Raw genomic sequence first — 24,319 nt, 5'->3', positions numbered from 1 at the left:
TCCTCCCCAGCCACCGACTTTCATGCTTTTATCCTTCTTTTGAAGCTGACTCTTCTGAGAAACCTCTCGGTAATCCCCTGCTTACAGTTTACTCCATCCGACGGCCGTCCTATACGTTGAATTTCCTCGTAGCGTTAGTAGTTTGGGGGAAAATCATCCTCCTGGACCAGCCCTTTTTGTCGGCTCCCGCAGCCACGCGCACGGCTCTGCCGTGTCACCCGGGCCACGTTTTCACGAGCGGGGCCGTACACGAGCCCCAGAAGCGAGCTGGAGCTAACGGCCTGGGGGAGTTAGAGGCCTCTTGCGGATTATTTGGATTATTCGGATTATTCGCATCACAGCAGGGCCTGGAGCTCCCCGGGTGGGACGGACCCCTCGGGTGAGGGGGTGCGTTGCGAGGGCGGCTGTCAGGGCGGGAATCGCTCGGGTCTCCCCTGCCGCAGGCTGCTCGCAGGGCTCTCCGTTTTTAGAACAATAACCGGCCCCGAGGGCGCGGGGCCTTCCCGGCGGCGGAGCCGGCCCGCCGCGGGCGCCTCGGGATTTTGGGGGGGGGGGGGGGGGGGTTGCCCCCCACCGCCGGCAGCGGAGCGGGGGGCGCCGCTGCCCACCGGGGATCCCCGGGGCCGCCCCCGGGAGCGCCGGTTCCGGCGGGAGTCCCGTGCCCCCCCCGCGGCGCGGCGCTCCCGGGAGGCGGCGGCGGCCCCGCCCCGCCCGCTCGTTCCCGCCAGCGGCGGCCAATGGGCGGGCGCCCGCCGCGCACGGGGCTTTTCCGCGCCAAACTCCAAAGCCCGGGGAGAGCGCGGGCGGCGGCCGCGGGGCGCAGCGCGGCACCGGCCTCCAGCACCGCCACGCCGGTGAGTCCCGCCGGGCCGCCCCGCCAGCCCCCGCCCGCCGCGGGACGGGGAGCGGCCGGTGGCAGCGGGGGGGGGAGGATGGCGGCGGGCCGGGGGAGGTTCCCCCCGCTCCGGGTCGCTGCCCGTGCCCGGGGCGTTGCGAGCAGCGGCGCCGCGGCCGCCCGAGCCGGTGACAGCTGCCGGGGCGCGGTGCGCGGGTCCGCTGCTGCCCCGCTCCCGGCTCGGGCGGGGCGAGCGCTCCGGTGCCGCTTGGCGGGAGGCGTCGCTCGGGGGCCGTGGCAGCGGGACCGACCCCCCGCCCCCGAAACGGGACCGCGGGAGGGGGGGTGTGACCGAGGGGGTGGTGGCCGGCGGCGCCGGTGGCGGGGCGCGGCATCGCCCCGCTTGGCTTTCGGGGCTGTGATGCGGGCGGGGCCGGCGGCGGCCGGGCCGGGTGCGGGGGGCGCCGCTGACACCCCCCGTTCCTTCCGCGCTCGGAAGGAGAGCGAGCCCCCCTACCCCCCCCCGCTTCTCGCCGGGGTGAGCGCGGGGCTGCGGCCGCCGGTGCGCTCGGCGCGCGATGGGCAGCCCCGCGGTGTCCCCGTGCCCCCCCCCTCCCCGCCGGGACCTCCCACCGGGCCGCGATGGGAGGGTGGGGGCTGCCGGCCGGTGACGGCCCCTTTAAGGCCGCCCGCTGTCATTTGCATAATCTCGCGAGACTTGAGCCGCGGAGGGCGGGGGGGGCGGCCCCCCGCGAGAGCGGAGGGAGCGTTTCAATTGTGGCGCGAGATACAGTTGGCGCGCGCCCGCGAGGCGGCAGAGAGGCACGGGCGCAACCAAAGCCGTTAGGCTCGGCGTGGGAGGGGCGGGACTAAGCATCCAGTAGCCAATCCATGCTGGAACCGGCCGGGCTGTCGACCAATAGCGCGGGTGGGGGGGGGGGGGCACAGGGGAGGGCGGGCCGGCCGGCTGGCTGGCGGGCCGGGCGGCGGGGCCGGGGCGGCGCGGTAGGTTGAGCGGTCTCATTGATAGGGCGCCCGGCGGGCCGGACTCGGCGGGTTCCGTCGTTTTAACGCCGTTCCCTTGTCTCCCGCCGCCTACAGGACCGGCGCCATGTGGATCCAGGTGCGCACCATGGACGGGAAGGAGACCCACCGCGTGGATTCGCTCTCCAAACTCACCAAGGTGGAGGGGCTGCGGCTGCGGATACACGAGGTTTTCGGCGTCGAGCCTCACCGGCAACGTCTCTTCTACCGCGGCAAGCAGGTACCGAGGCGAGGGGGGGACGTTTGACAGCCCCAGCCCCTCAGCAGCGGGGGGCGAGGGCGGGCGGGGGGGCCCGCAGCCGCTGAGGCGGCTGCGGGCCCCCCCCGCCCGCCCTCGCCCCCCCCCCCCCCCGCCCCCCGCCAGCTGGGGAGGGATATTTTAATTTTTTTTTTTTTTTTAATTGCTTCAAAACGAGTTGTTTTGCTGCCATCTAGTGACTCCCGGGCTCCCTTCCGCGCTGCCCGACCGCTGGGTCTGCAAGGAGAGGAGTCAGCAAGATAGTGGGCTTTTTTTTTTTTTTTTATATATAGTTGCACAGGGTTTTTGTGGGTGTCCCCGTGTCCCCCCCCCCTTTATTATTTTTCATCTAGTGTGTTGCTTTTCTGTCTGGACACCGCCTTTTGCGAAGTCTTTGAAAATACAGATATTATCAGGGGTTTTGTGGTCTAGCGCTGAAAAAGTTGTCGAGCCTTGCGGGTTTTACCGCTCTGAAAGCCGTAAAGGTCCCGTTTCCCATTTTGCTTTGCAAATTTGGAATAGCAGCTGGCGATTTTTAGGGTCTTCTGCGCTTATATCGGAATTTCGTTAGGTACAGAACTCGCTGTAAAACCTCGAGTGGCTCAGTAGTATATTACGTTCTCGACCAGCGTGTTTACGATCGCAATTGTACGACAGCTATTTTCTTCCACATGAGTTAACAATGTATCTAAATTAGTATTAAAGACAACTGAAACTGTTTTCAAACACTTTTTCCATATCCTGCTTAGTACTGCACTGCTGAACCTTCATGCTAAAGAAACTTCTGAACCAGCGGTTGGTTGTTCAAAGAAATTAATTTTGGAAATAGCGGGCTACTTTAGGTGCAGCTGGAGTACTATGAGATGGGTGGAGTTAGACCATTTCTTCTAGTTGCTTTTTTCCACTTTTCCCTCCATTTTGGGATGACTAGAGCTAGCTGTGCATTATAATTGGCAGGTGTGACTCTAGGATATGGAATTACACCTGGACTAGCTTTAATCTGACAAGCTTGGGTACCAGTAGTAGTGAAAAGAGGCTTGTACACAAAGGAGTATGGAGCATCTCTGAAGGGTTTGTGTCACCTCCTTTCTCTTGTGGTAATGTGGATTCGGGTGCAGTAATTGCCCATTTGTGGTTGTAGATAAAGTGATAAGGGAGGATGGGTCCAGGGTACGCACCAACTGTCAGCCTTACACTGAAGTCTGTGCAGATAACTAAGGTTAAACAGATTTTCAGTAGAAGTTGTAACTTTTTTCAGTCAGGATGCACTTGCCTTACAAAGATAATCTGCTTTGTGTAATTCCAGTAGTTCTTAATTTAGGCGTGGTTTTAGACAGAAACATTTATCCAGTGCGATCTAACCTCACTTAGTCATCATTCCCCTGCTCTGCTCATTTGTGCTTTGTCTGGCTTTTTAAATCGTTAGAAATGTTCAAATTAAAGTTAAAACTTTAAACTGGTGTTAGGAAAATACTTGTTAATTAAAAAACCTGCCTCCTTTGTTGGAGGTACGTCTTCAGATGCTGGCGCTCCTTTCAGGCTGTCCTTTGAACCCCTGTGGCTTCGTGTCCTGTTCGTGTTCTCTGCTTTTCCATTTCTGTTTGCACCTGTTGTCACTTGTGTTCTTTGGTGATTACTGTAGATAATGATACCCTATTTGTGATATTGTCTCTTTGTTAAGAAGAAACAACCGATCTCTGTTTTGTTCTTGTCTATCTCGTGGAGTTTTCATCTCTAAACCAGAAAAAGTCCAGATCACTTCCTGTACAGTCAGATTTCCAGGGATTGTTCCGTAGCCATTTTATGCCATAAATCAGAATTGAATTATCATAGCGATTCCTGTGAAGTGTACATTTTTGTGGTTTTGCTCTGTTTCCCACTGATAGAGAACAAAGCTCTGGGGATTGCTTTTTCTGGTGGTTTGGGCTGGAAGGGGACGATCATTTCCTGTATAATTTCTTAGTCAGACCTTAAATATGTGGTGAAGCTTGTCTAAACTTCTAACTGCACTGTGGTCTCGAGTACTACATTTTAACTCTAAAATGGTAGCGCTCCTCAGAGTTCTTGAACGGTAATTGAGAGACCTATTTGGTCCTCCGTGCTTCTCTTACTTTTTGCAGGGGTAGGATCTTGATTTGACTACATACGATGACAGACTTGCAAAATAAACTCTTAAAATTAGAGAGGGTGTGAAATTAGGACATGCCTGGCTACGCGAAAAAGTGATTGGGTGGTTTCAAGTTGAATTGAACCTTTTTTAATTTTACTTTCAATGGAAAAATTTTGTGCTTGCCCAGAGAAAAGTAGGTGATTAACTCTTTGGCTTCTCCTTAATGCCACAGTTAGAGCTACGTTGTAACAATAATCTGGAACATACATAATTACAACATAAAGGCCAGTTTGTGTTAATGTTTGTGTTATGGGATGTGTCTCAGTTAAGGAAGAAAGAACTTTTGAGTTTATAGGTAGTGTGGAATTATCTTTAAATCCTGATAGGAATGTAGGGGATCTGTAGTTCTTTAAGTCCTTCTTCCCAGAATCGATTATTTCTAGGGAATGTGCTGCAAACCTTTTCAGATCTCCTAGAACGCAGTGGCTTAGTCTGGGTAGCCAGTCCACTGCAGCATGGAAGTCTTGTTCTTCTAGCTTGTAGAGTCCGTTGAAAAAAGAACATTTTAAATAGTAAGAATAACAATCTATACGTAACTGTGATGCTGAAGAACTGCCAAGTTCCTTAATTGTTGATGGTTTTCAGGCAATGTGGTCTTTCTTGGCACACAGTGACGATTACAGCGTGATGGGTGGTTTTGAATTAGAAAACCTCTGTTGAATGAAATAACCAGATTATTTTGATGCTTTCCCTGTAGATGGAAGACGGTCACTCCCTTTTCGATTACAGCGTTGGACTGAACGATATTGTTCAACTCCTGGTCAGACAAAGCCCAGCAGTGCTTCCTGCTGTTAGTAAGGAAAAAGATTCCGAACTCTCCGACACAGACTCTGGCTGTGGCTCAGGCCAAAGCGAATCTGACAAAAGCTCTCACAATGGAGAAGGTGCCATGGAACTGGAGGGACAGCCGAGCACAGCGGCGCAGCCTGACTGGACGGACCCGGGATTTGGCCTCTATAAGGTGAGTCATTAAAAAACTAAGATTACTTAAAACTGCGCTTCAGGAGGGGAATTGTTGCTCTGTAGCTGAGAATTTCTGAAAATATTTCATGTCCCAATTGTGTGGGTATTTTTTTTCTCTGTTTCTTAAACCCTCCAACAACAAACAGAAAAATACCAACCAACCCACAAACCAATTAAATGCAGCATGTTGTAGGTCAAAATACTTTATTTCTTATTTTCTCCTTTTAACTAAAACTACAATACATTAATTGATTTTTTTTTTTTTTTTTTTTAAAAAAAAAGGCATTCAGAGTGCCTGTTTTGATTTAAAAAATTTTCCCAATATTCTTGCTTGGAGTCACTGCATTTGTCAAAGCTGAAACTTGCTTGAATGAACAAAAGAAAATCTCAACCAGCTGTTCAGAATCATTTTACTTGTCTGTTTCAGTGGATTTCATTACAGATCTAGTGATGTCTTTGCCAGACTATGAGCAAGACAGTTCTGAAAGTCTGTTATAGACGAACTAAAAATGGTTTGTTCTAGATAAGAAAGCTCTTTGTACGCATGTTGGTGTAGAATGGATTTTTAGCCTTAGAGGTTCAACCTGAGAAGGCTGTAGGTGTGCACAACAGGATCCGGAAGGCAAAGGAAATCTTAATTTTTAAGATGGAATATTAAATATCTTGATAATGTGAAGTTCTTGAGATGGTTAAATCTTCAAGTAGACTTGGAAATTAATGTTTAATTTGAAAATCCATTTTGGTGAGCTGTATGCTTTGCTCTGCGTAGATCAATGACTTGGTCGATGCTCGAGATATGAATATGGGAGCGTGGTTCGAAGCCCAGGTTGTAAACGTAACCAGAAAAAAACCTACGAGTGAATCAGCTGACAGTTGCACAGATCCTGATCAACCGACAGCCATTCCTGAAGAAGATGTAATATACCACGTGAAATATGAAGAGTGAGTTTTGTTACCTTCTTGGCTAGCAAAGTCATTTGGATCATGATGTTGATGGAAAACTTTACTGTAGAGATCCATAAGGTAAAAGAGAACTGGGCTGACACAGTAATTACATTACTGAGCCCTTTTAACTGTTAAGTTTGTCTTACAGTTGGAATTCCAACTGTATTCCAACTGGAATTCCAGTGGGCTGGAATCATGTTTTTAGAAATATGAAATGCTGTTATCCGAGTTTTAAATGGGATACAATAGCAGCGAAGTTAGACTGCCCAATTCTGGCTGTGTCTGTGTGGGAGAAGGAGATTTTATTCTTGATGGTCGTCTTGTATGTGGCACAGCACAGGTTCTTAAATTGACCTATCTGGATAAAATGTATCGCTTATAACAACTTGTGGTGTCAAATCTGATTTTTGGGTTTTTTTCTTCTCTTTTGCTCCGTGCCTCCCTTCTACTTCAAGTTATCCAGAGAATGGAGTTGTAGAATTGAGTTCGAATGATGTACGGGCTCGTGCACGGACTATTTTGAAGTGGCACCAGCTAGAAGTAGGACAGGTGGTGATGGTCAACTATAATCCCGATGAACCAAAAGAGAGAGGTTTTTGGTACGATGCGGAGATTCTGCAAAAAAGGGAGACAAAAATGGTCAAGGAGATAAATGCAAAGATCTTACTTGGGTAAGCAAATTCATAATGTGGAATAAATTGAATTCCACAACTCAAACTTTCATGAGGTCTGAGTGACTCTGCTGAAAATAGAATGCAAGAAAAAAGGTGCAACAGAAGTGCTGGGGAGAGATGAGAAGCTGGGCTGTCCTTTTTGGGTGACTGACTTTGTCATACTGCACTTTTGGTTAACTTCCACTGGAGGAATTGGACACTTCAAGGAACCACAGGGCACACTGATCTGTGGATTCACAGAATGCTGGGAGGATGCAAAGCCCTGTGTTCGCTAAGAGGCAAAGAATTATTTACTATGTTAACTGTCCGTAATGGGTTTGCAAAAACTCCAGTGTAATAATTTGTGCAAATGTGATAATGTACACTGGACCCTCGCTTTATAAAGATGATTAAAAACTACTCCAGTTTTCTCCTAAAGGAGAAAATGAGCTTACATATAAGGGAGACTTAATTGGGGGGGGGGGGAAGCTTTTTTTCTTTTTAAAGTTTCAGATAAAAGTTTCACAGGGTTGCCAGAATGCTTCCCCTTTTTCCTCTCACCACAGTGATTTTTGACTTTTTCATGATAAAATAAGAGAAGAGTTAGTCTGAAAGAGGGAAAACAGTTACTAACGATAAACTGAATGCTACAAGTGCCTGGATTCTCATTGAGACAAGAGGGGGTATGCTTTAATTGCATGAAAATGATTTGATCCGTGGTGATACTGTCATGGCACTGTCCCAGATCATGTGATGCTACAACAGGTTTCTTGTGATACAGGACTAATACCAGACCAGTCTGCATTACCAACGTGCATGCACAGCTGTGAAGTCATGCTGTATGATACTTTCAAAGTATGATCTTTTTGACTTTTATCAACTTCTCCTTTTAGGGATGCTGGTGATTCCTTGAATGACTGCAGAATTACATTAGTGGATGAAATTTATAAAATTGAAGAACCAGGCAGTGCTTGTCCAATTAGTGCCAGTCCATTAAAACGTGAGTCTGTTGCGTAGCTCTTGCATATCTCGGTCTTACCTTGTGATATTCTGCTAATTGGCTTTGTGAGCGTCAAAGGTCTAAGAGTTCTGATGCTTGTAGTTGTGACTCCTTTGACCGTTTCCAGCATATCTTGGCACCTTCTAGAGTCTCTAGTAGCCTGTGGTTTCTTTTTGCTAACAGGACAAAATGGACCTGTGTGTAAAGCTTGTAAGGACAACCCGAACAAGACCTGCAGAATTTGTGCTTGCCATATCTGTGGAGGTAAACAAGATCCAGATAAACAGCTAATGTGTGATGAGTGTGATATGGCTTTCCACATCTACTGCCTCAACCCTCCCCTTAGTAGTATACCAGATGATGAGGATTGGTAAGTTCGAAGTATGCGTGTGTGGTATCGCAATTACCATCTAATTAGGAGCAGAAAGTGAGGTCTAGGGCTTCACGCTGCCCTTAGCTGGCAATACAGTGACTGTATGAGGTGAAGAGATGTTTGTGTGGGTTTTTTTTGCGTTGTGGTGGTTTTGGTTTTTTTTTTTAATAGGACTTCATAACTTTTGAGCATCAGTTTAGCAAGAGTATGTTTTAAGCCAGTGGCTTTCAGACTTCTCTTCCTAGTTTCGGGATCTATATGCTTATTCAGAGAGAACTGGGGCTATCCATAAACCAAAGGCAAACCAGATGCCAGGAGGCTTAACTTGTGTAGTGGTTTTTATGGGTCACTTACAGGCCCCATCACCGTATTAGGCTGCTGATATATGCTGTTTTATATACGAAATATATATGGTGATAGATAGATAGAGATAGTGAAAGATATCTATCTATATACGTATAGATAGTGAAATACACTGTTTTATTCCTTGTGTCCTGTTTCAGCATTTTATACAATGATTTTTGATACAGCTGATTTCCTGACACGTCTGCAAAGGCTTAGAAGATTGTACAGGGACACTAGCTAATACGGGTCTAATTCCAGTATGGAGAGTTGGTTCAGTGTCCTGCCTAGTTTCACATGGGGAAATTGTAACATTATAACTCCGTATGTTTTGAGGAAATTCTCTTTTAATTTAAGGCTTTGCTGCTAGTTAATTGTCATTGACTGGTGACTTTAGGTATTGCCCTGAATGTCGAAATGATGCAAGTGAGGTGGTTTTAGCAGGAGAGAAATTAAAAGAAAGTAAAAAGAAACAAAAGATGGCATCTGCTAATTCATCCTCGCGGAGAGACTGGGGCAAGGTCAGTTCAAAAGCCATTTTATTTTGAAGAATAGTGTGTGTTAGTTCCTTGTAATTCTTGGCTGATTGGTCTTGCTCTTTGAAACAGGGCATGGCATGTGTTGGTCGCACAAAGGAATGTACCATTGTCCCCTCGAACCACTATGGACCAATTCCTGGGATTCCCGTTGGCACCATGTGGAAGTTCAGAGTTCAGGTATGAAGCTGAATCCTGGCCTGAGCCCTTGTAGGGAAAAATGGGAATGATCCAGCTCTTATGAGAAACCTGAAACAGTTAATCTTGGAGTGTATGTCACTGGATATGTAAGTGCAGAAAGGAAAGAATTCTGGCTTTGTCTAGATCAAGTGTTCCATAACTAATGCTGCATTGTCCAGGCATTTCAAGTGGGGTTTTTTTTCCCTTTAGTGCTTGCTTTTTTTTTTTTTTTTTTTTTTTTTCTAACTCAAAAAGCCCAAACCAAATGTATTAGTTTCTAGTAGTTTGCCCTGGGATGTGTAGTATCTCACACTTGTTCCCCTGGTAAAGGTCTCTCAGATATCTAGGTACATTAAACAGAAGGTTTTCGCATCGTGTTAGAAAGTTGGGGAGGAAACAGCAGTGACCTATCCAGATCTTGTTTTCAAGTATTAGGTGAAGGTTGCTATTGGAAGTCTTTAAAAAACAATCCCCTTATACAAACATTTAATATCTCCATTATTCTTAAATTCCTGGAGCTTTTTAATAAGGCATTTCAGTGAGAAATATCCGCATTTCTAAATTCGCATCATAAGATATCCATGTGTTCAATTTACTGAAATACTCAATGGCTTATTTTTTAAAAGCTTTTTTCTTTTTCTTTCCTCTACCTGGAGCTTTTTGGAGGATAGTGGTGAGAACACAGTTTCTCACCACTGCATATGTACCCTATAATATATGCAGAACAAATCTGAAATAGTACTATTAGTTAATTTAGTTTTGACACCAATGGGTTACTCATATTGTTCGTAGCCTGTTGACAGCAGCAGTTGCCTAGCAAACTTTCTTTTTTTTCAGGTGAGCGAATCGGGTGTTCACAGGCCCCATGTAGCAGGTATACATGGCAGAAGTAATGATGGTGCCTATTCCTTGGTTCTGGCAGGAGGCTATGAAGATGACATAGTAAGTGAATCTTGATTACTTACGCCTGAGAAACCAGTCTACCTTGTAGTTAAAACAAAGACTTGGCCTCAGTTATTTTTGACACTCTATATGATGATACTTATGTTCTTCAGAAGAAAATGAGGCAAAGGAAAACTGCAATCCAGTAACATGTGCCAACCTGAAAAACAGGATCATCTAAATCAAGTTCAATATCTGTATGTCAGCTTTTAATCCACAAATCCTTAGCTGCTTTTTCAGGGTCTCCATTGCATCCACAGTTTGAGCAGAGTCTCACGGTATATGCTGCCAGATCTTCCTGTGTCAGAAGTGTGTTCAGAGCAAAACTAGGGACAGAGGTCCTGCTTCTGAATATACCGTTTGGTTCTGCTAGCCAAACCTAACCCTTACGAGGCTGTAGCAGGCTCTACTGCTTGTTCTTCTTGCAGATCGCTGGTGCATTACTAGCCTGCACCGCCTTGCCCCAAATGCCTGTTAGAACTCATGTAAAACAGATAGCCGCTAGTCTCAGTAGTTGTTAATTCTGTCTTAAGTTTTAATTGGGTCTTAATTCTGACTGCAAGGTCACGTAGCAGTGTAAGTGCTGAGGCACAAGTTACGTTATCCTTATCTGGAACGTGCCCCTGCACTTCCAAGCAGATCTGTGCGAGTGGAGCGTGGCACTCCTGGCAGAAGTCTCTGCGCCCTTCGGGTGTGTGACAAGGCAGCAGTTGTCACCCTGGCTCTTCCATCTTGGCAGTGTAAGAGAGACCACTGACTTGAGTCTGGGAGCTTAAATGGAGGAAGCATCTTTCCTTTTTTCAGAATACTGTGTTAAAGCTATTTGATTAAGAGACTTCTGATTTTATCGAATTGTTTTTGTGAATGTGTCGAAACCATCCATATATGTTTCAGGATCATGGAAATTCCTTCACGTATACAGGGAGCGGAGGGCGTGATCTTTCTGGAAACAAACGCACAGCGGAACAGTCTTGTGATCAAAAACTCACCAACATGAACAGGTTGGCAACATTCGTGCTCCATTCCTAACCTTAGTAGCAGACAATCTGTCAACCTGAAAAATTGTTTGTCCTGTTTGTATCAAAAGAAACTGGCTAAGTGGAAAAACTGTCAAAATTAGGTTTTGACCCTGTTGTAGGGTGCAGATCAGTTGCACAATGGAAATGCTTCTTACAGTGCACTATAAATGAAACAGAATTGTAAACAGTATTAGTCTCACATTTAAGATTGAAACTTAAGGAACAGAGTAGTAAATTAGTGTAGAAGTTTTCATACTCTCTCCTGAAGACCTTTGCAGCCACTAGTCACCTTGGGAGACCAGATCATTTGTAATTCTGAACTGTTACTCTTACAAGTAAGTGTCGACTTGAGTGGAGGAGGTGGTCCATGCAATTACTTTAGGGTAATGTAATGAATAATCAGTGTATTTAAAATGTGGTCTCTAGTCAGGAGGCTTAATTACTATTTCCCAGAGTTCTTATAGTGTTATACAAGACACTTGAAAGCGTTGCCATTTAAGACAAACAAAGAAAAGCCTGGCTACATCCTTTTTCCTCAGAAGAGATTCAGAAGGGGCTCCTGTATCTGCAAAGAGGCAGTAGCTTCCAGATTTTTGGTAGCCATTGCTGTGGTTCAGCACAATGCCAGTACGCTGCTACTCTTAGTATTGTGCTCAACTGTATCAATGCGTTGCTCTGAGTAAAATAGTATAGTTTAAATTTGTTACTTCTTAGTAGCTGGTTTACCATGCAAGCTTTGCTTTGCTTTATCCTCCCTCTGATTCTGAAGAGTTCTGCCTGGTAAATACACTAAGTTGACTGGACTTTCTCTTACAGAGCTCTGGCTCTGAACTGCAGTGCCCCCATCAATGACAAAAATGGAGCTGAAGCTAAGGACTGGAGAGCTGGGAAGCCGGTCCGAGTGGTGAGGAATGTAAAAGGAGGCAAACATAGTAAATACGCTCCTGTAGAAGGGAACAGATACGATGGAATATATAAGGTAAGAAGGATTTGAATTCGCCTACTGAGTTAGGGAAAGATAATTTGGTTATGGCCAAGGAGTTTTTATAATGTGTGATGGACTCGCATCTGACTTTTGTAGGTTGTGAAATACTGGCCCGAGACAGGGAAATCTGGATTTTTAGTGTGGCGTTACTTACTTAGGAGGGATGATGAAGAACCTGCTCCTTGGACCAAAGAAGGAAAGGACAGGATGAAAAAGCTTGGCCTAACAATGCAGGTACTCTTTCAGAACATCATCAGGGTTACCCTGGACAATGAACTTGATGGATAGCAGGAATTCTTCTATTCTACATTCTTATTGAGGATGATCCTTGCTTAAGAATCAAGGTGGCCCCCCTTAGACTGAGGGGGACACAAGTGCTTTCAGTCTTGTGGGTGATCTGCTTTCTTTTTACATCAGGAGGCTAAATGGACAAAACTCACTTTCTTGTATGGAATTTCTATAGTCTGAATAAGTGCTTTGAAGGAGCAGGGATCTATCAGTTAAAGTCAAGAACCCTGGAGCAGTTCTCCAGAGGTCATTCTTCTGACCTGTGATAGTCTGTAAGCCTGTGAACTGGCATGTTTGCATTGGATGCTTTTTGTTTTGTGTCGTCTTGTAGTATCCTGAAGGGTATTTGGAAGCTGTTGCAAACAAAGATAAGGAAAAAGAAAATAACGGAGATGATGAGTTTGATACCCCGGGGAAAGGAAAGAGGAAAAGGAAATCAGCAGGTTTGTGGAGTAGGCAAGTGGATATAGAAAGCCTTGTAGGTTTTTGCGCATTTTACTTAGTTACTCTTTTCTGGTTGCTTTTTGTTTGTTCGTTTAAAAAGTTGTGTTTTCTTTCAGGTGGGGAGGAAAAACTCATTACTTCTCCTACAGGGACTCCAAAAAAAACTAAAGTTGAGCCATACAAGCTGACATCTCAGCAAAAATCTCTTATAAAAAGTGATGAAGCCAATGAAAAACTGTGGAATGAAGTACTAGAAGCTCTCAAAGATGGACCGGTATATCATGCTTTTTTTTCCCCCCAGTAATAAAGTGACAACTAACTATTGTACTGGCCCTAGACACAAACCTCTTGGCTGCGTTAAAGAAACAGCCTCTGACCTATGGCGTTTTTTTTAGTGTAGACATCCACAGCGTAACTTTAAAGCACCGTATTTGGGGTCAGTAAGAAGACAGTTATCAGAACTTGTTTAATGCAACTATTTTTTTTCCCTTGTTGACCTTTGTAGAAAATCTTTCTATGACTAAAGTAATCCCTTGCATTTAATGTGGGGCGGATTGTTTTTTTCCCTCCCTGTATCTTTCTGGGGGTAGTAGCAATAAGTTGATACAAATGTTCTCTTTACAGAAATTTCTAAATAAAGTTGAAGAGGCCTTCTTGTGTATTTGCTGTCAGGAGGTTGTGTTTCGGCCAGTCACAACTGTATGCCAACACAATGTGTGCAAGGTGAGTAATCGATATACACCTTCTGTCGAGTCCTGCTGAGCCGACGAGCCTCGAGCCGACTTGTTCGGTGGTGAGAGAGGGGTGGGGAGGTTTCGGGGGGTTGGTTGGTTTGGTTTTTTTGCTAATAGTCTTTGTCCTGGTTTCAGCTGGGCTTATGTGTGAAAACTTGATGATTTGATGAAAGTTCTTTGGGATAGAAAAGTGTGTGCTTTGAAGAAAGTTCCACTATTGTATTGCTACTCTCTGATTCTGTTAAAAGATGACAAGAGCTTCTCTGTGCGCTCAGTGATACTGCTAGGCGACACTGGTGGATTCAACAGTGATACAGAGGGTATGGGGCTTTGTTTTGGTTTTTGAAAAATGATGTGAGTGTTTTTGCAGAAGCTCCAATAGTCTTTAACAGCTGCAGGGGAATTCCTGCTCTTTAGACATGTAATTGAATGAAATATCTCTACCATATACCTAAATACTGTGTCCATGACTAATGTGCTCTGTTGAAGCACACGTGCTATTGCACGTAATGAAGGAAGTTTTCTCTCCAGCTGCCAGGCTGGCGTTGCTCTTGGCCTTTCTCAGCTCTTGTCAATACCTGGGTGTAGTAGGATATAAAAAGGAATCTCATTCTCTCCAGTGGGGGCTTTGTAGAGTAAGCTAAGCTGCACATCTCTTTCCTAACCAATTATTTTCTTTGTCCTTCCCCAGGATTGTTTGGATAGATCCTTCAAAGCTGATGTGTACAGTTGTCCAGCCTGCCGCTACGATCTTGGCAAAAATTATACCATGCAAGTGAATGAAACATTGCAGACCATTCTAACTCAGCTCTTCCCTGGATATGGCAATGGACGGTGATTCTGTAAAGCACTTCTAATTTTCTTTTGTTCAAACTTATTAATGGGTTTTCAATGGGCTTAATTTAAAAAAAAAAAAAGTAGTCTTTGTTCTCCCGGACCCCTAAAAAAGTTTAAAGTCTTCCTTGTTTTTAAAAAACTATAAACTTCAAGGAATATCCTTTTGTATGTTCGTGGGTTTTGTTTTCGTTCTAAATGTTGAACTTTGTGGTTCCCCCCCTACCCCCCAACTGCCATTCATCAGCACAGAATTATTTTTTTAATGGACTTACAAAGTGTTTCCGGTAAGGCTGCTAATGATTATGAAAGTTCTTAGAGTGCCCCCTGTGCCCCCTCTTTTTTTTTTTTTTTTTTAATTAAAAAAAAATGGCTTGGTTGCTAGAACAATCTTCAATGTTTGGGGATTTGGCCGTAAAGCTACACTTGCGCATCACCTTGGCAGCATTTTGATGCTCAATTTGTACAAGATGGTTCCTGGCTTATGATCTTTTTACCACAAGTGGGTATTTGCTATTTTTTTAAAGAAATGTTTTTTATACATTTGACAAACCTATCAAAAGCCATTTCCTGCTAATTTTGTATATCAAAAAAATAAAGCTGCTTGCGTATAGCCAAGTGGTTGGAACGATATGAAGTACTACCTCAGTTGGACTTCTTTCTTATTAGGGAACTATTTGTTCAGCCAGGTGCTGTCTTCTATCCAGAAATGCCATTGTGGAATATGCTAAAGCCATTCTTAAGTGCCTTTTGTCCTCTTCTGAAAGACTGGGCTCTGAACCACCATATGTATATTTTTCATAAGCACTGAATTGTTTAAACTTGCCAACCGGATTTTATTCTTTGGGTAAAATATAACACTGTAGCTGTATATGATTAGCATGGATTTGCAAACTTTCAGGTTTCCTCCTAATGCTAGGTGTATTATGGTAACATGACTTTTTTTCTTTGTTTCGCTGCATTTCTACCTGGAAATGGAGAATAACCAATTCTGACTTTTCTTATGAAACATTTTGTTTATTGTACATGACACCGAGAAGGCTTACTTTTGTGAATGGGTTGTCTTTTTCTAACATTACCAAAGTTTGCAGTTTAATACCTCAACAAGACAGGGATTTTTTTTAATCACACTTTACTGCAGACAGACTGGAACAAATGTGCTATTTTTGGTTTTCTTAACTCTTGCCCTTTCTAAAATTATAATGTTAATATGTTAGAAAAAAAACAAACACGTTTTATAGGGGTTTTGCTGAATTTGTCAATTTTTTGTACAATGTGCAAGTTGAAGTTCTCAAAATAAATATCTTTTCAGATGAAACTGTTGACTTTTCCTTTTAATTCTTTTTATCAGAAGCAGGTTTCCAGACCTAATTGCTTGTGCAGGAATTTGTATTTGTGTTCAATTATGCTAAGCCTTTTATTTGCTATGGCCTGTTATTTTCATTATGATTTTTCATTACAAATAATTGGGAAAATACTAATTCAAAATCTTTGCTTCTAGGCACTAGTGAAAGGCATAGGTTATGTTCAAGTAAAAAACCAAAGATTCCCCAAATCTCCCTCTTTTTGGGGCTTAACTGATGTTAGATTTCCACAATACTAAAATCCAAATATCAACTGGCAATTAGAATTGCCTGCACATTGAATGAATAAGACCAAAATTGTTAGAACTGCCATGTCATGCGTCATATTGGAAGCGTTTATAGCAAGTAGTGCGAGCATCTCCATCAACTTATCAAACCAGAGAAATGAATTAAAACACTGAGGTTTTCATAAACGTGTGCAGATGAAGTAAACGAAAACAACATACAGGCATTTAAGATGTTGAAAACAAAAGCTGTGAAACTCTGCAACTGCTGCGTAATCTGCCCTCTTTAAAGTAAGTTTATTTTAAGGTTAGTGTTAACATTAAACACTTTCAATTTCAGGTATTTAAATCTCATTGAAAATGTCCTTCCACTTTTTCTTCTAGATTGTGAAGAGAAGAATTCGGGGTGAGTGGGCAAAACTGAGGAAGCGTGTGTGTATTTAAATGGAAAGAACCTATTGCAATGACTTCCTTAGTATATTGTTTTTGTTATTATTTGGAATTTGGCAAACAAACTTTATTTTCCTACATAGGTTTCAGTGTACTGTTCTGAGTTTTAGAGTTTATTTAGCATTAATTAGAATTTCTCTGCAAATTAGATGCTTTATCATTTGGGGCTTGCAGATCTCAATGTAAAGCTCTACCAGGAAAATTCCTGTGCTATAAAGTGAGCCGGTGCGTGGCTTCGGATATGAAGGGATCGTGTGTTTTAATGGTGGAGATCGTTAGTAGGATGATGCTTCATTTCCTGTACGTGCTTGTGTACATTTGTGTTGTGAAATTCTGGAGTAAATACCCAATATATCATTTGGTAAAACAAGTGTTTTGTGGATAAGGAATTGGGAAGCAAGAATAACAATGTTGCGCAAAAAAAAAAAAACCCAACACCAATGCAAGGATCTTTCTTCTATTTTGGGAATTCCCATCTCGCTTCCCAGCAAGCGTACAGAATCTATGGTGTGCACAGTTTAATTGAGCGCAAATTAAAAAAAATGCCCCTGATAGTTCTTTGTCCTGGCAGGCGTCCATGGTCCTGTAATCGCAGCCAGTTGGAAAAGTTACCCGCGGTGCGGCGGGGACGCGAGGAGACAGCCGGAGCTCAGGGAACAGGTACGGGCGTTCACCGCGACCCGCGGCATCGCCGCGGCCAGGGAACGGGGAAACCGCGGCTCCGGTCGGGTCCTCTGGAACCAGGCTGCCGTAACAGCGTGGAACGGCCGTGTGTCCGGGGGGAAACGAGGTGCAGGTAAATCCCACTGCTTTGGAAGAATGGATCGGCGCGGAGAGGCATTTCGGTGCTTGGCAGTAGCTCATGGTTAACTTTGGTTTTTTGTTTTTTTGTTTTAAAGCCCTGTCTACTGGAGCCATGAGAGACCGGGAGCCCCAACTGGCGTGAGGGCTTGAGCGCGAGCGCTGAACGCCCGCTCTCGTCCTTCTCCGCTCACCTGCGCATCCAGTGCCGGGGCGATGCCGTCGGCCCGCGGGCGCGGTGCGGGCCGGGGCTGCTCCCCCCGCTCTGCCCTGGGCCAGGCGCTTCCCGAGGCGCCCCCGACCTCTCCGGGCGTCGCCTGCTGCGAGCCCTGCGTCTGCCATCTTTAACACCTCTGCCTCCCCCGCGACGGCAGCGGCCCCGCGGGCTGCGGAGGCGCAGCCGGGGCCCGTGGGGGTCTGCCCCGGGGCCGAGCCCCCCCTCAGGGCGCGATGCCGCGGCCCGCGCTGGGGCGGCCGGGGGCGGCCAAGCAGGGTCCGGGCCCGCCCGCCGTGACCCCGGCCCGGCCGCCATGGCCCCGCCCCTCCCCGCCCATTGGCGCAGGGCGCCGCAGCCCCCCCGCGCGCCGCTGTGCGGCTCCTCACGTACTCACCGCCCCGCGCCCCCGCCGGAGCGCAGCGCTGCGGGGCGCTGACGGGCACCCCGCGCCGCCTATCGAAGCCCGCCTCACCACTCTCTCGCCCAATAGCGGCTGAGGGCGAGCCGCCGTCTCCCAACGGCCGCGTTCTATTGGCGGAAAGCGACTGAGCGACGCGAGGGCCACCGGCTGCCCCGCCTGTTGGTGGGCGGGCCGTTGCCCGGAGCAATCCGCCAATCAACGGGCGCCCTCGTCTTGTTGTTCGCTGACCGGCTCCGCCATGGGCAGCAACCGCCGCCTCTCACCGGCGATGCGCCCAATCGCCGCGAGGGCGGTGCCGGCCGCAGCCAACGAGCGGGGCGAGGAGGCGGGCGGCAGGTGCTGGCCGCGGGGTGCTGCGCTCTGCTCGCAGCCCCCCTTCCGCTCTGCCCCCCGCGCCGGGCCGCTGGGCGCGCTGCTGACGGGCAGCCCGGGGCCGCCGCCGCCGAGGGGGACCGCCCGCGGGCTCAGGTACGGGGGCGCCGGCCCCTCTCCCCCCCTCCCGCCCCGCGGAGGCCCTGTCGCCGCCTGCGGCTCCACCCCCGGGACCGCGGCGCCGGAGCCCCCCGCAGCTCGGCGCTGCCCACCCCCGGGGCGCCGGGCTCCGTCCCGCCGGCCTCCCCCCTCCCTTCCCCGGGCCGAGCCCCTTCCCCACCGCCTCCCCGCAGCGACGGGCCCCGGCTTTGCCTCTCGCTTCCGGACGGCGGCCCCGCCGCGCCTCCCTCCCCCGGCCGGCCGGCCCTCCTCCTCCTCCTCCTCCTCCTCCACCTCCTCCTCCTCCTCCTCCTCCTCCTCCTTGTCGCGGCCCGGCCCTCGGCCGCCGCCGGGCCCCGGGGACGCCGGCCTGTGCAGCCGGGGGCCGGGACGGGCCCGCCGCGGCCCGCTCCTCCCGGCCCCGCCGCCCGCTTTGTCTCGGGGCGGCGCGGAGGGAGCCCCCCCGCCGCCCCCGGCCCCGCACCCCTCCCCGGTGCCTCGGGCCCGGCCCGCTGCCCGCCTCAGCGCCGCCTCAGCGCCGCGTTCCGCGGCCGGGTTCGCTGCGGGGCGGGGGAGGCCCCGGCTGCTCCCTGCCCCCCGGTACCGGCTCGGCGCGGTTGCTCGCCGCGACAGCGGCTTTAGGCGTGCGGCGGGCGATGAACCGGCGGGTCGGCGATTTACGGCAGGGGTGCCGCTGGGTGAAGCGACATGTCGGCGACTCAAGCTGCCGACAGCTCTGGGGTTCTGTGTGCGATCTCACGGCGGTGTGCGGCAGGCCCGGGCGCGAGAGAGCCCGGTGACAAGAGTACGACACCGGCGGTTTTTCCTCCTTCCCCGCCCGAGGCTGTCAAAGGCTAGGGCCAAACCTAGGGCGAGGGGTTTGGGGGTTTTTGTAACAAGCCCACGGCGCGGAGAAGCAGGCGCGCTCGCGCGGGGCTCCGCTCCCTCGGCCCTTGCCACGCAGCCTGCAGCGCGAGCGCCTCGCGGGCGCTGCGCTCCCGCGCCCTGCCCGGGCCTCTAGCCAGTCGGCTTCCCCTGGTTTCTGAGGAGCACACAGAAGATGCGTTAGGCTCTGTTGGGATGCAGTGCGTGGCGGAAGGGGAAACTTCAGGAAACCCTTCATCCGAGGGTTGCTGTTCCCGAAGGCGCTCCGTATAGCTGCTTCGGAGCCAGGCATACTGCAGAGACTGCTTGGGACCCCTTTGTTTTAAAGGGTTAAAGTCGCAAATTAGATTTAGTTTTATACGTGTTCTTTAACTTTCATACCTTTTACCAAAAGCCGCTGCAGAGAGCGGGTGCTGTTCAGGGGCACAGACTGGTTTCGTGTTGCCGTCAAGGCCTCGAACGTTGCAGTTGTGCTTGTGGCTCGGTTGTCTTTGTGCTGGGGCGGTGTGAATACGTTATTGTGGCATACCAAACTTGACCCTTCCAAAGTTAAGTTTCCTTTAACCAAAAGGAGTCAATTTTGTGGAACTCTTCATCGGAAACCTAATAGCAGGCTTTTTTTTCCCCTTTCACGCACAATAAGTCACTTCTTTCTTGTGAACTTTTCCTTTTTTCTGTTCTGTTTCCTCTTCCTGTTTTGTTAAAATTCACATAATCGCTCTTAAGGCTACAATTTAAAACTTACAGTTACATTTCAGCAATTACATAAAATAACTGTTGGAGTAGGTAGGGGTAATTGCTTTTTGACAGTAGGTTCCTAATTCTTAGGTTCCCCTGTAATAAGTGAAAGAAGTTGAGGCAGGTAGACTGACTCCTCCAGTGCCAAAAGGAATCGACGGCCGCTCCTTTCTCGTCAGTGGTAGGAGTTACTCCTCTGCAAAGTGTATGTAGGTGGATATACTTGATTCCTTGTTACAGAGCTACTGTTTGCTCGCTGAAACATCTTTTGACAGAAAAAATGCTGTCCAACACTCAGTAATGTGCTATTCTTTCCTTTTTTTTTTTTTTTTTTCTCCTTAGAAAGAGGTAATTCACTTAACCGATCCAGCAGGAGCAGAATATGTATGGTCTTATACATTAGAAGTTAGTTTTCTCAGTGAGTTAGAACAAACTACGCAGGTCTGACATTCAGAGTTTGGCTTTAGGGTGAACATGGGCTTTTCTAAGACCTTACATACGTAAGAGGTTTCATCAGCTTTGAGGGAGAATCCCACCTGTTTCCTCTGGATAATGCTGGTTATTGGTCTGCCGCAAATACCATACCGGGAACTACTAATGGCCTGTTAAACTGAACTGTTGGAGCAAAACGAAGTGCAAACTATCTCAAGTGATACCATCAACTCCTGCCATTTAACAGATAACGTAGAGTGGTTGTTTTACAGATCTGCAGGCACTAGGCGTTTTAAATTATCAAAAATATAGACAACTTCTGAGAACTTAGAACTATTTGCATATAAGAGGTCTCAAGAAATTTTATAGGACTTGGGAAAACCAGTTTGTCCAGATGTGCTGGATAAGCATGTTAGCTGTATGGGGGGGTTTTGCATTTATCAAGAGTTGGGTATTCTCATTTTCTACTAGGATGTCCAGGTGTAATACAATAAACAATGTGTTGGCATTCAGGTAGCTGTAATTAGCCTTCAAAGTTTACATCTAATTTCGATGAATAGGGAAGTTCACATGTAAGTAGAAATAATAGCTCTGTCTCGCTGCAGGCTGAGACAACCATGCATCAGTTAACACTGTTATGAAAATCTCTTTGCAGTCATGAGAACTGGAAACTTTATTTCCTTTTAATTCTGAGCAATGTAGAACTGCGGGCTGGTGAATTTTCCACCTTTTCTGACTCACTTCGTGATGTTTTACCGTGTGCCGTTGAAAAGGATTTGCAGCGCCTGTTACTGTCTAGTCCGTTCGTTGCCTCCTTGTGCTATACGCAGCGTTACTTGCAATATAGCATCTGTTAATATCAAAGATGGATGACAGCTAAATATGTCACTGCAAGTGAGGGATTTGCTTAATATATGTGGATGCCATCAGGATTCGCTGTGGCTGTGCAAGCCGCCACTTGAAGTAATTATTTATCATCTATTTAAGAATCAAAAGATGGTTTGCCTGTTTGATGCACTAGCAAACTGAAATCCTCGAGTGCTGCAAAATATTGGCAGAAATCTTGTCATTGTACATAGGTTTAGTGATATTAATGTTGTGTTATCATTCTCAGTATAAAATCATTGTGGGATAAGAAGGGTGTTTTTCCATTTTCAGTGTTTTTCAGTAAACTGATAATTGCTTAGTAAGATTTTTTTCTTAATCCTTGTTTTGGACCAAATATGTTCCGTCTTGTCACATCTGATGGATATAGTCACTTATTACCATGGCTTAATTAAGGTACTTAATTTATATTTTTATGGAGTAAATTATTCTCTTTTATAAATCGGGCAGTTCCTCAACTATGTTCCTACTGGATGGCTGCTAACACAGGAGAACGCGTTTGTATTCTGTTGTAATATTTTTTGTGTAGTATGAGACCCTTACTTAGTCTGTGCATGCCTCAGTCATGGCAAAAATGACCTGCAACTTAATTTTTTTTTTTTCTTTGCTGTTTCAGAAGGCTCACAAAAAGGCCACAATTCCCAATTTCTTGGAAAATACAGGATTGTTCTTTTGTTTCCTAAACCTATTTGGTAAAAATACTGTATTTGAATATGACCTAAGAAGTTGGTGGTGTGTTGAGAGGATTTCCTAGGGTGTTCTGATAGCCCTTTACAATTTCTGATATGTGTTTGGAGTAGTGGGGAGGATTTTGGTGAACCTCTGTGCGTGTGTAGGGGTTTGTTGTTGTAGATAAGAAGTTTATGTGAAGTTTGCTGTATTTGTTCTCAGTTTTGTGTTGGCAAAACAAGCAGTGCAGCTTTGGCTGTGAGGTATGTGTTGAGGTTTGGAGCTGTAGCTGCCAGAGAGAAGAAATGGATAAAATTGAGCTGGGAGAGATTAAAATTGTCTAATGTTGCCTTGAAGCTGATGTGAAACTAGATTGGTTTTCTCCCAGGTTTTGCTTTAATTTAGGTTTTAAATTGTCACTCCTCGCAGTTGCGGTTTTGGTTGAGCGAAATGGCTGTGAACTGAGCTACGAAATGCCTAGCAGAGGACGGTGGGGCTCCCCCCACCCCGCTCCTCTCTGTGACCAGGAGGATCTGGAGTAATCTACAGGTGCAGCTGAAGGATAGGTGTTCCGCTGAAGCGCACTTCGGGAGCTGTCTGAGCTCTGAGACGCTGCTTGGTCCTTTCTCCCGCCTGCTGGCTTTGCTTCTTCCCGAGCAGATAATTTTCTGGCAATGCAGCTGCTCTTAGGCCTGGAATCTGGGTCAGTGTGTCACACCCACTCTAGGCAGGACCTAAAGCACCTTGTGCAAAAAATGCAACCAAGATTGGGATTTTTACATTGGCAAGATAGTCAAAAGCACTTAGAACAGTCGCGTTGTTGGAATTCTGTTGCACAAAAATCCGAAGCAACCTAGCGAAGAAGTTGAGCAAGTTACTGAGAACATTGCTGCAGGCTTGTAGTTCTGGCAGGTTTGCTGAAGGAAGACTGTTGGGAATTAGTCCTCATTAAGGTAAAATCTGATATAGGAATTACCTTTTTGTACAAAGTGGTGCAGTAATCGAGTTTTCTGAAGTGCGTGCGCTTTCTGATAATGGACTATGGGTTGCTTTACAATACTTTTAAAGTTTGCAGCACTGCTGCCTTGGATTCAGGTGTCGTGGACTGAAGCTCGGAATTCTTGTTCAGACTGAACTGGAATACATAAAAAAGAGGTGCCTTCCCCCCCTCCGCCCCCAGCTGCTCCAGGTCCGGGCAGGGGGTTTCTCCTTGCACTGTGGTCTTGCAGTTCGAAACGGTGAGCTCCTGCGCGCTGCTCTTCATATTCCAGCAAAGTGAAAACAAGGTAGTTTTGTGTAGCGGGCATCAAAGACACAAAGTCACAGTAGAGCTGCTGAGAAGAACCAGCCCAGATTAAATGCTTTTTTTTTTTTTTTTTTTTTAATATTCTATAGTCTTGCAGTAAATATAGTGAAGATAGTAAAAGACAGCAAAGATAACTGTTGTGTCATGCAGTGAACTGAAGTTCCAAAGATACCTGGTAATAGATTCTGTCTCAGTAGTGGTATGCTGATTTGTGTGTTTTTACTATGAGTTTGTCTTGCATATTCAGTAAAACATTGAATTTGAGGTGGGGAGACAGTTGGGTACTGATTCTGAATTTAGTCAGAAATAAACACTACAAAAGGCTGTTGACTACCTTGCTTCAGGCGATAATGAACTGTTTTAATCTCTTACAGATTTATTGCTCTTAAATCTAAACACTTTTTCTGCTTTTAAATGCTGTTTGTGACTAAATAATTTTGCTGCAGTTCGAAGAAATGTATGAGTAACTGTACACTTACATAGCTAAGAGGATGTTTTGAGGGAAAATTTTATTTTACTTTAATGAGCTACATATGCTGCTTAATTTCAAGTACAGGAGAATCTGGAATTCTGGGGAAGCCTCGTGGAGTGTAAAATTTAATCGGAGATACTCTAATTTGTCAGATCCCAAGCACCCTAGATCTTCATCTGCTCAGCTGGGGGTAGGTGCCGTGCCTGTAAGGGAACGTCTCTTCTTCTTTCTCAAATCTTCTGTTATATTTACTTAGCCCTTACGAAGGATATACAAAGCTCAAAGCAATTTGGAGGTTAAAAGTGTAATGAATTGGATATATAAATGATTTTTCGGAAAAGGTGTTAGTTCTAAATTCTTGATGTAATCTTAAGCTGATCTAATTTGATCTAATCTGATGTAATCTTAAACTGATCTAATCTAAAACTGGGCTGAGCAACACCACAAGGAACTGCGAAC

General features: G+C 46.6%; 2 protein-coding genes across 3 annotated transcripts in view; both read left to right on the top strand.

Moving 5' to 3' along the window:
• The window catches only part of UHRF1 (ubiquitin like with PHD and ring finger domains 1), a 31,029-nt gene extending 16,500 nt beyond the window's left edge, over positions 1-14,529 (top strand). The window contains exons 5-20 of the mRNA XM_075723574.1: positions 1,937-2,099; positions 4,985-5,248; positions 6,020-6,192; positions 6,651-6,866; positions 7,742-7,848; positions 8,005-8,218; positions 8,961-9,084; positions 9,172-9,279; positions 10,117-10,221; positions 11,116-11,222; positions 12,057-12,219; positions 12,322-12,459; positions 12,845-12,956; positions 13,074-13,231; positions 13,582-13,680; positions 14,383-14,529. Of these exons, the coding sequence (XP_075579689.1) occupies positions 1,947-2,099; positions 4,985-5,248; positions 6,020-6,192; positions 6,651-6,866; positions 7,742-7,848; positions 8,005-8,218; positions 8,961-9,084; positions 9,172-9,279; positions 10,117-10,221; positions 11,116-11,222; positions 12,057-12,219; positions 12,322-12,459; positions 12,845-12,956; positions 13,074-13,231; positions 13,582-13,680; positions 14,383-14,529 (2,388 nt within the window). The 5' untranslated portion in view covers positions 1,937-1,946. The remainder of the gene's footprint in view (positions 1-1,936; positions 2,100-4,984; positions 5,249-6,019; positions 6,193-6,650; positions 6,867-7,741; positions 7,849-8,004; positions 8,219-8,960; positions 9,085-9,171; positions 9,280-10,116; positions 10,222-11,115; positions 11,223-12,056; positions 12,220-12,321; positions 12,460-12,844; positions 12,957-13,073; positions 13,232-13,581; positions 13,681-14,382) is intronic.
• A 3,931-nt stretch (positions 14,530-18,460) lies between these two features.
• Positions 18,461-24,319, top strand: part of KDM4B (lysine demethylase 4B) — a 92,582-nt gene continuing 86,723 nt past the window's right edge. For both annotated transcript variants that reach the window (XM_075723530.1, XM_075723529.1), the window contains exon 1: positions 18,461-18,470. The gene's annotated coding sequence lies outside the window, so the exon portion shown is untranslated. The remainder of the gene's footprint in view (positions 18,471-24,319) is intronic.

This window comes from Pelecanus crispus, chromosome 20, assembly GCF_030463565.1.
Source record: "Pelecanus crispus isolate bPelCri1 chromosome 20, bPelCri1.pri, whole genome shotgun sequence".
NCBI classification, from domain to species: domain Eukaryota; kingdom Metazoa; phylum Chordata; class Aves; order Pelecaniformes; family Pelecanidae; genus Pelecanus; species Pelecanus crispus.
The sequence above is the reverse complement of the archived record's forward strand: the minus strand, read 5'-3'. Positions and strand labels throughout refer to the sequence as shown.